Raw genomic sequence first — 14144 nt, forward strand, 5'->3', positions numbered from 1 at the left:
GGGGTAAAGTGGGCGAATGGGACTGATTGGATTGCTCGACGGAGAGCCGGCATGGATTCGATGGGGAAACAGCCTCTTTCTGTGCCATTATTACTCTATGACTATGAATATATCTAATCACTGAGCAGATCCTTTCCTTCTCATTCTCAGTGTTTGTCTTTCACTCTGCTGCTCAATATATTCGTAATTATTGTTTACAGAAAGTCACTGAGCTCGTGGAGAAGGGAAACCGGGCGGACAGTTCCAAACTTCTCCTAAATCTTGTGATGGAGAAATGCTCTCGGGCTCGAAGAGTGATGTGGGAATCATTTGTGGAAATACGCCATGGGCTGCCAAAGTTGGACAAAATACTGATAGAAATACAAGAACTTGGTACGGTAAAATCACTCACTGCATTCAATTTCATATTCCAACAAAGCTGATTTTACTATAATATCATAGCTCTGACTTCATGAAATCTGATTGAATTAAACAGGTTCTGACCCTTTTGATCATCTGAACATCGCACAAGGTTTATCCAAAGTACCTAGTCACCTAAAAGGTTAGTAATGAAATATAGCTTTCAAACAGCACTTCTGAGAATCAGAATATTTGACTGCAGCCGTTTGTTTAGAGGTCGTTGGAATCTGAGAATCAGAGGCTCAAAGACTGCGGAAAAAGGATAAAAGTTAATTTGGATTTTCAATCTGCTGCTTAAATTGCAGTTACATTTCGCTCATATTTCTCAATTATTTGCAAATTGGCAGACTTTTATTGCTCAGGAACCTGATACATTGTGAAATCCCATACACATCTGGTAGGTTCCTGATACATTGTGAAACCCCATACATACCTGGCAGGTTCCCAATACACTGTGACACCCCATACACACCTGGCAGGATCCTGATACACTGTGAAACACCATACTCACCTGGCAGGATCCTGAAACACTGTGAAACCCCATACACACCTGGCAGGATCCTGATACACTGTGAAACACCATACTCACCTGGCAGGATCCTGATACACTGTGAAACCTCATACACACCTGGCAGGATCCTGATACACTGTGAAAACCCATACACACCTGACAGGATCCAGATATACTGTGAAACCCCATACACACCTGGCAAGATCCTGATACAATGTGAAACCCCATACACATCTGGCAGGACCCTGATACACTGTGAAACACGATACACACCTGGCAGGATCCTGATACACTGTGAAACCCCATACACATCTGGCAGGATCGTGATACACTGTGAAACCCAATACACACCTGGCAGGATCCTGATAATCTGTGAAACCCCATACACACCTGGCAGGATCCTGATACACTGATACCCCATAATCACCTGGCAGGATCCTCATACACTGAGGAACCCCATACACAACTGGAAGGAACCTGATACACTGCCAAACCTGATACAAACCTGGCAGTATCATGATAAACTTTGAAACCCACACACACCTGGTATGATCCTGATGCACTTTGAAACCCCATACACACCTGGCAGGATCCTCATACACTGCATAACCCCATACACAACTGGCAGGATTTTCATACACTATGAAACCCCATACACACCTGGCAGAATTTTGATACACTATGAAACACCATAGATTTCAGGCAGTATCCTGTTGCGCTGTGGAACCCCATACACACCTGGCTGGATCCTGATACACTGTAAAATCCCACACACACCTGGCAGGATCTTGATAGACTGTGAATCCCCATACATACCTGGCAGGACCCTGATACACTGTGAATACTAATACACACCAGGCAGGTTCTCGATACACTCTGAAACCCCATACACAACTCCAGGATCGTGACACACTGTGAATACCCATACAGGCCAGGCAGTTTCCCAATACACTGTGAAACTCCATACACAAATGCAGAATAAGAATCCATGTGGATAGATATAAAAGATAATAAAATATCAATTACACTAATAGGGGTAGCCTACAGTGAATAATAGTGAAAGGTAGGTAAAGCAAGAACTATGTAAACAAATTAGGGAAATGCGTATAAACATACATAAAAATCATGGCGGATTTCAACCACGAAATTAATTGGCCAGAAAATGTAGGTAGAGGGAATAATGAAGTGGAGATCCTAGAATGCATACTGGAATCCTTTCTAACCCAATATGTAAGAATCACGACTAGCGAGTAACATCAAGGCAATAATGACCATAATATATGCCCTTTAAGATAATAATTGAGAAGGAAATAACTATGACGAGCATCATTGTAATAGATTTGAGAAAAGCCAATTTTGAGGGTGTGAGAACAGAAATTGGGAAAAAAAAATGCAGAACTATATTGGAAAACAATGATGTAGAACAGCAATGGGAAACAATTAAAACCATACTCAGCAAGGTCCAGGAAAACATATTTCGCCAAAAAAACAAGAACAAGCTAAGCACTAATAAAAAACCATGGATAAATAAAGATATTAAGGAAAATTGAGGGTAAATAAAGAGGCATACACTGAGTGGATGGACAGAAGGGGAGAGCATGTCATGGAAGAATACGAATCATAAAATGGTTACAGCACAAGAGGCCATTCGGCCTGTAGAGCCCATGGCTGCTCTCTGCAAGAGCGCTTCAGCTATTCCCACTCCCGTCCTTTCCCCGTCACCCTGCATTATTTTTCCTGCAGGTACTTATCCAATTACCTATTGAAAACTACAATTGAATCTGCCTCCACCACCCTTTCTGGAAATGCGTTCCAGATCATAAACACTCACAGTGTAAAACAGTTTCCTCATGTTGCCTTTGGTTCTGCTGCTAATCTATTTAAATCTGTGTCAAGATAAAATCACAGGCAGTGATAGCAAAATGGCAGAAATATTAAATAATTACTTTGCTTCAGTATTTACCAGGGCGACAGAGAACGTGGACTTGACAATGGAAGATGAGATTAGAAATGATATAACCACAATTAAAATAAGGAGGAGAAATATTAAATAAACTGTTCAAACAGGGTAAAACCCCTGGTCCAGATGAATTACATCCACGCATTCTAAAATAATCTAGTGAAGAGAGAGTAGAAGCGTTATTACACATATGTAATATATTTTTAGAAAATTGTGTAATGCCAGAAAACTGGCGGATTGCTAACGTAATAACTATATTTAAGAAGGAAGATAGAATATGTCCAGGGAACTAAAGATCAGTCAGCTTAACATCGGTGGTAGAAAAAATGGCAGCCCTATATAGGGGAAAATAGAAGAATATCTAGAAACAAATAATATAATAATGAATAGTCAACATGAATTTCAATGGGGAAATTCTTTATTGACTAACCTCACTGAATGCTTTGAAGATGTAATGGAGAGAATAGACCAGGCTAATGTTGTAGATGTAACTTATCAAGATTTCCAAACTGTCTTCGATAAGATACCACATGATAGACTAATGAATATGATCAGAGAATGCGGAGTCAGTGGACAAGCAGCAGAATGGATAGTGAGCTGGCTTTAAAAGTGAAAGCAGAGAGTTGGGGTAAAGGGCAATTATTCAGAGAGGCAGAAGGTGGAAAGTGGGGTCCCACTCGGATCAATGCCGGAACCAATGTTGTTCACAATTTATATTAATGATCTAGACTTTGGAATCAAAAACACAATTTTTAAATTGGCATATAACACCAAATTTGGGTGGGGTGTGATATTCATTCCTGAGAAGGACTGCAATAAGTTGCAAGAAGTCATTAATGAACATTCAGAATGAGCGTATAATTGGCAAATGGAGTTCAACACCGATAAATGTGAGGTATTTAAGAATAATGAGGAGGTCACACAGTATTTGGAAAATAATAATCTAAATGGAGTAGAAAAGCAAAGGGATCACTTAGCACAATTGCGCAAACCACTAAAAGTAGCGATACAGTTTAATAAGGCCATAAACTAACTCTTTTTCTAAAGGCATAGTATTGAAAAGCAGAGAAGTTGTGCTAAACGTGTATCGAACCTTGGTTAGACCACACTTGGAGTACTATTTACAAATCTGGTCGACATATTATAAAAAAGGATATCGAGGCACTGGAGATAGTGCATAAATATTTACAAGGATAATACCAGGAATGCAATGTTATACCTATCAGGAAAGGATAAACAGGATGGGTCTCTTTTGTCATGAAAATAGAGGGCTGAGGGGTGATTAAACAGAGATCTTTAAAATTATTAAAGGTTTTATTAGAGTAGACATAGAGACAGTGGTTCCCAAGAACATAAGATAAGAATTACGAGCAGCAGATGGCCAGTCGGCCCCTCGAGCCTGTTCCGCCATTCAATAATATCATGGATGATCATCATCCTCAATGCAACCTTTGCACCCAATCCCCATGTCCCTTGATAACACTAGAGTCCAAAGTCTATCTATCTCAGCTTCAACACGCTCAACGATGCAGCATCCTTAATCAATTGGTAGAGAATTCCAAAGTTTCACATTCCTCTGAGTGAAGAAATTCCTCTTCATTTCAGTCTTAAATGGCCGGCCCCTTATCCAAAGTCTATACCACCTATTTCTAGGCTTTCCAGCCAGGCTAACAACCTCTCCACATCTATCCTGCCAATCCCCTTCAGAATCGTATATGTTTCAATGAGATCACCTCTCATTCTTTTAAATGCCAGAGAGTATAGGCCCAGTCTACTCAATCTTTCCTTAGAGGACAACCCTTTCATCCCAAGGATCAATCTAGTGAACCTTTGCTATACCACCACTAAGGCTTGTATGTCCTTTCTCAGGTAAGGAGACCAAAACTGTGCACAGTCCTCCAGGTGTGGGCTCACCAAAGCCCAGTACAATTGTAGTAAGAAATCCTTAGTCTTAATCTCCTAAACCTTTGCAATAAAGGCCAACATGCTTCCTGTTCTTGCATGCTTTGTTTCCTGTACGAGGACACCTAAATCCCTCTGAACACCAACATTTAAGTAGTTTTCACAATTTAAAAAAATATTCTGTTGCTCTATTCTTCCTATGAAAGTGAATAACCTCACATTTCCCCACATTATAAACCATCTGCCACCCTTTTGCCCACTCAATTAACCTCAATTATTCCTTTGCAGGCTCGCTTTGTGTCCTGCTCACAGCTTACTTTCCCACCTAGCTTTGTACCATCAGCAAACTTGGATACATTGCACTCGATCCTTCATCTAAATCATTAATATAGATTGTAAATAGCTGAGGCCCAAGCATTGATCCTTGTGGCACGAGGTACAGCCTGCCAACTGCAGAATAACCAGTTTAACTGTACTGCCTGTTTTCTGTTCGTTAGCCATTCCTTTATCGAGGCTAATTTATTACCCCCAACCCATGGGCACTTATCTTGCATAGCAAACTCTTATGTGCAACTTTTTCGAATGCCTTTTGCAAATCCAGACATATTACATCTTCTGCTTCGCTTTTATCTACCCTGCAAGATGCATCCTGAAAAATCTCTAATGAATTTGTTACACACGCTTTATCTCTGATAAAACCATGTTCACTTTACCTAATCATTATTATTTTCTAAATGACCTGTTACTGTGAAAATGGTTTCCAGCATTTACCGACAATTGATGTCAGGCTAACTGGCCTTTAGTTCCCTTTCTACTCTCTCGCACCTTTCTTGAATAGCGGGGTAACATTTGATACCTTCCAATCCGCAGGGATCGTTGTAGAATCCAGGGAATTGTGTTTCTGCTTGTGGGGAAGAGCGACATGAGAGGCGATCAAAAATATTGCCAACAAGATATCAAATACGGAATTCATTAGAAAATTCTTCACTCAGTGAGTGTTGAAAATGTGCAGCTCGCTGCCACAGACAGTGATTGAAACGAAAAGTATGAATGCAGTTAAGCGGAGGCTAGATAATGTTTTACAGATAAGTTGGCTTCAACTGCCTTCTTTGGTAGAGAATTCCACAGGTTCACCACTCTCTGGGTGAAGAAATTCCTCCTCATCTCAGTCCTAAATGGCTTACCCCTTATCCTTAGACTGTGACCCCTGGTTCTGGACTGCCCCGCCATCGGGAACATCCTTCAGGCACCTAGTCTGCCAAGTCCCGTTAGAATTTTTAAAGTTTCAATAAGATCCCCTCTCATTCTTCTAAACTTTAGCGAATATAAGACTAATCGACGCAATCGCTCTTCATACGTCATTCCTGCCATCCCAGGTATCAGTCTGGTGAATCTTCGCTGCACTCCCTCCATGGCAAGAACATCCTTCCTCAGATAAGGCGACCAAAACTGCACACAATGCGCAAGGTGTGTTCTCACCAAGGCCCTGTACAACTGCAGCAGGACATCCTTGCTCCTGCACTCGAATCCTCTCGCTATGAAAACCAACATACCATTTGACTTCTTAACCGCCTACTGCACCTGCATGCTTACCTTTAGTGACTGGTGACCAAGGACACCCAGGTTTCGTTGCACTTCCCCTTTTCCAATCTATTGCCGTTCAGATAATAATCTGTCTTCCTGTTTTTGCCACCAAAGTGGGTAACCTCGCACTTATCCACATTACACTGCATCTGCCACGCATCTGCCCAATCACCCAACCTTACCAAATCATACTGGAGTTTCTCTGCATCCTCCTCGCAGCACACACGCCCACCAAGCTTTGTCTAATATGAGTGGGGCACCTGGCTATTCAGTGTGTCCATACCACTGATATCCAATAACAGTGGGTCTCCTGGACATTCAGTCTGTCCATATCCCACTGATACCCAAAAGCAGTGCGGCTCCTGGCAATTCAATCTGTCCATATCCCACTGATATCCATTGTCCCATTTACCAGAAAATATTAGATCTAATAAGGATTTAAAACTTTTCTCGGTTATTGCTCACTTTGAAGCGAGGTTTCCATTAACTGAGATTGAATATCTGTACCCAACTCTGTTGAAGCTGAGAATTACATCTTCCAATATTATATTGAGTAGTAAAATGGTATTGAGAAGTTATTTTTATGTTAATACAACTAACATTGAGAAACACATTTGGTCTCTTCTATTTGCAGATCTTCAACAGAAACACAAGGAAAAACTTCAGGTACAAACTGAAATGCTGAGAGTGAACATCATCCAAATAAAGGAGAAGGTGAAGGTTTTCAAGCTGGTTGATCGATACGCTGAACTTTCGGTCATTTCTACTGTTCGAGATCGGACACTTGTAGAACATGAACTGCTGGCAAGAGGCCGAGACCATGAAGAGTGGAGAGAGAAACATCTCCAGAGAGAACTTGAAATAATCCGAACTGATCAATTGTTCCAGAGCAGTTTTTCCCGGAGAAAATCCAAATCTGGGAGTTCAGCAGCAGTGAGCGGAGTCGCGGGGATTGGAAAAACAACAATGGTACAAAAGATTGTTCATGACTGGGCCACTGGGAAAATATACCCAAACTTTCAATTTGTTTTCAGCTTTAACTTCCGGGATTTGAACGCTATTAGCTGTACAATAAACCTTTCGAACCTGATTCTGATTTGGTATCCTTACTTGCGAAATATTCTGGGAGAGCTCTGGAAGATCCCAGAGGGATTGCTGTTTATATTCGATGGTTTGGATGAATTCAAAGACAGCATCGATTTTGCTGACAATCGGAGAAAGACAGAACCTCAGCACATATGCACAGATCCCGAAAGTAGATGTAAAATATCTGACATTGTGTACAGTTTACTACAGCACAAGCTGCTCCCAGGATGTTCAGTGCTAGTGACCAGCCGCCCCACTGCGTTACATTTATTGGAAAAGGCTGAGATCAGTGTCTGGGCTGAAATCCTGGGATTTGTTGGTAAAGAGCGGAAGGAATATTTCAACAAGTTTTTTGAAGATCAGACTGTGGCAGAAGCTGTTGTCAAACACGTGGAGGAGAACGAGATCCTGTACACCATGTGCTACAACCCTTCCTACTGCTTGATCCTCGGTCTCTCATTGGGCCCCTTCTTTACACAAAGAGACAGGAATCAACAGCGAGTTCCCAGGACCATCACCGAAATATATTCCTACTATATCTACAACATACTGAAAAACCATGGCCGACAGATTAAAAGCCCCCATGATGTGTTACTGAAGCTTGGTGAGATGGCCTTCACAGGAGTCTCTGAGAAGAAGATTGTGTTTAGAAAAGGAGATTTGATCCAGTACAATCTGCAACCTTCGCAGTTCCTGTCTGGGTTCATGATGGAACTTTTGGAGAGAGATGAATCTGCCCAGAGCGTGGTGTACACATTCCCGCACCTCACCATCCAAGAGTTTATAGCTGCACTCGCACAATTCCTGACTCCAGATCCCGGGGACATCCGGAAAGTCCTCAACGAAGCCCACAGCATGGAAGATGGGCGATTTGAGATATTTCTCCGTTTTGTTGCTGGTCTCTCCTCCCCACAGGCAGCTCTGCCCCTGGAGGAGTTTGTGGGTCCATTTATTTGTCAAACCACCTGCCGAGTGATTGACTGGGTGAAGGAGAAGGTTGAAGGACAGATTGGAGACACAGTGAATGAAACTGGTAAAAGGAACCTCCTGAAAACATTGCACTACCTGTTTGAGTCTCAGAATACATCACTAGCTGAAGCCACAGTGGGGGCAGTGGAAAAACTTCCATTTGGAAGTTGGTACTTATCGAAAGCATTGCGACTGACCCCGATTGATTGTGCGGTCCTGTCTCATGTCATTGGATTCTGTGATACAATAAAAGAAGTCGATCTGTGGAACTGCCACATTCAGTGTGAAGGGCTCCAGTGGCTGGGACCCGTACTGCACAAATGCCGAGTGTTGGGGTATGTTTATATTTTTCTGTGACTTTTATTTCCGTTGTTGAACCGTCATTGTCTACGTTGTTTCGTTGTAAAAGAGAAAAAAACCTTCCACTTGAACCAAAGAGAGGCAGAATCATAAAAACTTTAAAAAGAAACAACAGGATGAGGTAAAATTCCAAGGTGGAAAATGAGAATGGAGCCTTTGCTTACAGGTAGTGATATTGCAATACATACCAGCGACTGTAAGTATTTGATCAGGAAGTTATGGTTAAACATTTACCAATAATTTACCATATCAGTTGTAAACTGTACAGAGAACAGGAGGGAAAATAAAGCCAGTGTATCATGATGTATAAATGCCTTCCGGCGGCGAGGGCAACATTTAATGATTTAGAAATCGGATTTTTCCAGGTCTTCTTCCCAATATTGTTCACTATATTACAAAAGCAGACTTTGTTTTGAAAACTCCAAAACTTCCCATTTGCCCGCTTATATCCCAGGATACTGACACACATCGAACAACCAGCAGGAAATTTAAAAGAATCCGTACCACCAGCTGCTTTTTCGCACATAGTTGAAGGTTTCCGGTAAAATTACCGGTAATTGACACAGGATGCGAGGAAATCACGGAAATTCCATCAAAATATAGCGATAGTCACACATGAAATGCATGTAGATCCAATTTAACGTGGAATAATGTGAGAGAGTCCCCTCCCCTATAAAGTAGAAGTACAGGGACATTTTATAACTGGACAGAATAAACTCTCCTTGTTAAATTAGTCCCAAGGGACGGATTTTATAGCTACTGTTAGTGCCGTTATTCAATATAACTCACCCCGAAATTAATATGATGCTTGGAGTATAAAGTACAGGGAATCACTGTTTATCATTTAATATGGGGAAAATCACCCCATTCCCATAAAATTCAGGATTTAAGGAGCAGAAATAAATGCGACAATTTCCCTAAATTTCACTGCTCTCAGGAGGGTAATTCTGATAATCAGGGAATGAGGGACATTTAAAGGCTTCACAAAGGCAGCACATAATTCAACTAATACATTTACTCATAGTCCCTGAATATATGGGGAGCTGGACAAAGTGAGATTCATTGTCAATGACAGGAATATCTGGTCATTAGTCATAGAATATTTACAGCACAGAAGGAGGCCATTCGGCCTATTGATCCCGAGCAGGTTCTCTGCAAGAGCACTTCAGCTAGTCCCACTCCCTCGCCCATTGCCCATAGCCCTGCAATTTGTTTTCCTTCAGGTACTTATCCAATTCCCCTTGGAATGAGTTGACTGAATCTGCATCCACCACCCTCTGAGGCAGTGCATCCCAGAGCCTAGCCACTCGCTGCGTTAAAACATTTTTCCTCATATGGCCTTTGGTACTGTTGGCAATCACTTTGAACCTGTGTCTTCCAGTTCTCGACCCTTCCAGTTTCTATGTACTGTGTAAAGAGCCCTCCTGATTTTGAATAACTCTATCAAATCTCCTCTCAGACTTCTGTGATCTAAGCAGAGCAGCCCCAGCTTCTGTATTCTATCCACGTAACTGAAGTCCCTCATCCCTGGAATCAATTTCGTAAATCTATTCTGCACCCTCTCTAAGGCCTTCGCATCCTTCCTAAAGTATGGTGCCCAGAATTGGAAACAATACTCCAGTTGAGGCCGAACCGTTGTTTTATAAATGTTCATCATAATTTCCTTGATTTTGTACACTCTGCCCCTATTTATGGAGCCCAGGATCCAGTATGCATTTTAAACCGCTTTCTAAACCTTCCCTGACACTTTCAACGATTTGTACACATATATCCTATGTCTCTCTGTTCATGCACCCCCTTTCGAATCCTACCCTTTATTTATAAGAACATAAGAACATAAGAAGTAGGAGCACGAGTAGGCCATACTGCCCCTCGGGCCTGCTCCGCCATTCAATAGGATCATGGCTGATCCAGATCTAGGCTCACGGCCACTTTCCTGCCCTCTCCCCGTAACACCTAATTCCCTTATCTGCTAGGAAACTGTCTATCTCCGATTTAAATTTATTTAATGTTGCAGCTTCCACAGCTCTCTGGGGTAGCAAATTCCATAGAAGTGTCTCCTCATCTCAGTTTTGAAAGGGCAGCCTCTTATTCTAAGATTATGCCCCCTAGTTCTCTGCCCACTCGCTTAGCCTGTCTATGTCCTTTTGCATGTTTTTTATGTCCTCCTCACTCACTGCTTTCCCTCCCATCTTTGTAACGTTGGCAAACTTGAATATGTTGCACTCGGTCCCTTCCTCCAAATCGTTAATATAGATTGTAAAGAGTTGGGGGTCCCAGCACTGACCCCTGTGGAACACCACTAGTTATTGATTGCTAGCCCGAGAACGAACCATTTATCCCAACTCTTTGTTTTCTGTTAGATAGCCAATCTTCCACCCATGCCAGTATATTACCCCCAATCCCGGGATTTTTTATCTTAATCAGTAATCTTTTGCGTGGATCCTTGTCAAATGCCTTTTGGAAGTCCAAATACACTATATCCACTGGTTCCACTTCATCCACCCTGTAGGTTACGTCCTCAAAGAATTCGAGCAAATTTGTCAAACATGACTTCCCATTCATAAAACCATGCTGACACTGTCCTATTAAATTATGTTTATCCAAATGCTCTGTTATTGTTTCCTTAATAATGGACTCCAACATTTTACCAACCACAGATGTTAGGCTAACTGGCCTATAGTTTCCAGTTTTATGGCTACTTCCCTTCTTAAAGAAGAGTGTTACATTAGCAGTTTTCCAATCTGCTGGGACCTTTCCTGAGTCCAGGGAGTTTTGGAAAATAATCACCAATGCATCCACAATCCCTACCGCAACTTCTCTCAAGACCCTAGGATGTAGGCCATCAGGTCCGGGGGATTTATCCGCCTTAAGTCCCATTATTTTACCGAGTACCATCTCCTTAGTGATTTTAAACATGTTTAGCTCCTCCCCCCCCACATTGCCCCCTGTTTGTCCAGTGTTGGGATGTTTTTAGTGTCCTCTACTGTAAAGACTGATACAAAATATTTGTTCAGCGTCTTTGCCATCTCCATGTTCCCCACCACTAGTTTCCCCGTCTCATCCTCTAAGGGACAAACGTTCACTTTAGCCAGCCTTTTTCTTTTTATATTGCTGTAGAAACTCTTGCTCTCTGTTTTTATATTTTTTGCTAGTTTACTTTCAGAATCTATCTTCCCTTTCTTAATTAATCTTTTAGTTATTGTTTGCTTGCTTTTAAATGCTTCAATATCCTCTATTCTCCCACTAGATTTGGCTACTTTATATGCCCTTGTTTTCAGTCGGACACTATCCTTTGTTACTTTACTAAGCCGTGGATGGCTGTCTTTTCTTTTATCCCCTTTTTCCTCAGTGGAATATATTTATCTTGAAAGATGTGAAATATCTCCTTGAATGTAGACCACTGCTCCTGTACCGTCGTACACATTAATCTTTCTTCCCAGTCCACTTTAGTCAATTCTACTCTCATATCTTCATAGTCTCCTTTATGTAAGCTCAGTACGCTGGTTTGAGATGCAACTCTCTCAACCTCAAACTGAATTTGGAATTCAACCATATTATGGTCACTCATTCCAAGGGGATCCTTTACTAGGACATTTTTTATTAATCCTGTCTCATTACACAGGGCCAGATCTAAGATTGACTGCCCCCTGGTTGGTTCAGTTACATACTGCTCAAGGAACCCATCCCTAATACACTCTATGAACTCTTCCTCAATGCTGCCATGCCCAATTTGATTAGTCCAGTCAATATGAAAGTTAAAATCCCCCATGATTATAGTTGTACCCTTATTACAAGCCCCAACTAATTCCTGATTTATACTCTGACCAACAGAGTTGCAACTGTTAGGAGGCCTATAGACTACACCAACTAATGACTTTTTCCCCTTATTATTCCTTATCTCCACCCAAACTGTTTCACTATCCTGATCCTTTGACCCAATATCATTTCTGACTATTGCAGTGATTCCATCCTTGATTAACATAGCAACCACATCTCCCTTTCCTTCCTGTCTGTCCTTCCTTATTGTCAAATACCCTTGTATGTTTAGTTCCCAGTCATGATCATCTTTCAGGCATGTTTCCGTAATGGCCACCAGATCGTACCCATGTGTAGTTATTTGTACCGTCAACTCGTCTATTTTGTTACGAATGCTGCGTGCATTCAGATAAAGATCTTTCAAATATGTTTTCTGACAATTTATTCCTGCTTTTACCCCTTTTCCCACTTTACCATTATACATTCTGTCACTTCCTGACATGCTCTTGTTTTTAATTTCCCCGCTGCTACCTTGCTCTATTGCCTTCTCCGCTGTCATTTTTATTTTTCGCTCTCTTAATACCTCCCCCCCACTAATTAGTTTAAAGCCCTCTCTACAGCCCTAGTTATTCGGTTCGCCAGGATTCTAGTCCCAGCACTGGCCAAGTGAAGTCTGTCTCAATGGAACAGCTCCCTCTTGTCCCAGTACTGATGCCAATGTCCCAAGAAGCAAAACCCATTTCTCCCACACCAGTCTTTGAGCCACGCATTTAACTCTCTAATTTTATTTACCCCAGCCAAATTTGCACGTGGCTCAGGTAGTAATCCAGAGATTATTACCCTTGTGGTTCTGCTTTTTAATTTGGCCCCTAGCTGCTCAAACTCCCTCAGCAGAACCTCTTTCCTTGTCCTATCTATGTCATTGGTACCAACATGGACCACGAGAACTGGATCCTCCCCCTCCCACTCCAAGTTTCTCTCCAGCCCAGAGGAGATGTCCTTAACCCTGGCACTCGGCAGGCAACACAGCCTTCGAGACTCTCGCTCCCGGCTGCAAAGAACCCTATCTATCCCCCTAACGATACCATCCCCTACCACTACAACATTTCTTTTAACACCCCCCACCTGAATGGCCCCCCGCTTCACGGTGCTGTGGCTAGGTTGCTCATCCTCCCCGCAGTCCCCGCTCCCATCCTCACAGAGAGTAAGAGCCTCAAACCTGTTGGACAAGAGCAAAGGCTGCGGCTCCTCCAACACTACCTCCTGGATCCTCATACCTGCGTCACTCATAGTCACACCCTCCTGTCCCTGACCACGGACTACATCTGAATTAATTAATCTAATTGGTGTGATATATCCTATCCTCGTTCTTCCTATCAAAATGCATTATTTCGCAATTTTCTACATTAAATTTCATCTGCCACGTGTCCACCCAATTCAGCAGCCTGTCTATGTTCTCTTGAAGTCTATCACTATCCATCACACTATTCACTATACTTCCAAGTTTTGTGTCATCTGCACATATTGAAATTGTGGTCAGTACTCCCAAGTCCAAGTCATTATTATATATCAAGAAAAGCAGTTGTCCTAATACCAACCCTTGGAGAACACAAC

At 42.0% G+C, this 14144-nt stretch overlaps 1 protein-coding gene across 1 annotated transcript in view; it reads left to right on the top strand.

Moving 5' to 3' along the window:
• The first annotated feature begins 205 nt into the window (after positions 1 to 205).
• LOC147092703 (NACHT, LRR and PYD domains-containing protein 3-like) overlaps positions 206 to 14144 on the top strand; it is a 50807-nt gene continuing 36868 nt past the window's right edge. Inside the window, exons 1-3 of the mRNA XM_085975668.1 lie at positions 206 to 372; positions 476 to 541; positions 6991 to 8746. Coding sequence (XP_085831794.1) covers positions 267 to 372; positions 476 to 541; positions 6991 to 8746 — 1928 coding nt within the window. The 5' untranslated portion in view covers positions 206 to 266. The remainder of the gene's footprint in view (positions 373 to 475; positions 542 to 6990; positions 8747 to 14144) is intronic.

This window comes from Somniosus microcephalus, unplaced genomic scaffold, assembly GCF_052327205.1.
Source record: "Somniosus microcephalus isolate GS21.2 unplaced genomic scaffold, FLI_Smic_1.0 unresolved_chr2, whole genome shotgun sequence".
NCBI lineage: Eukaryota > Metazoa > Chordata > Chondrichthyes > Squaliformes > Somniosidae > Somniosus > Somniosus microcephalus.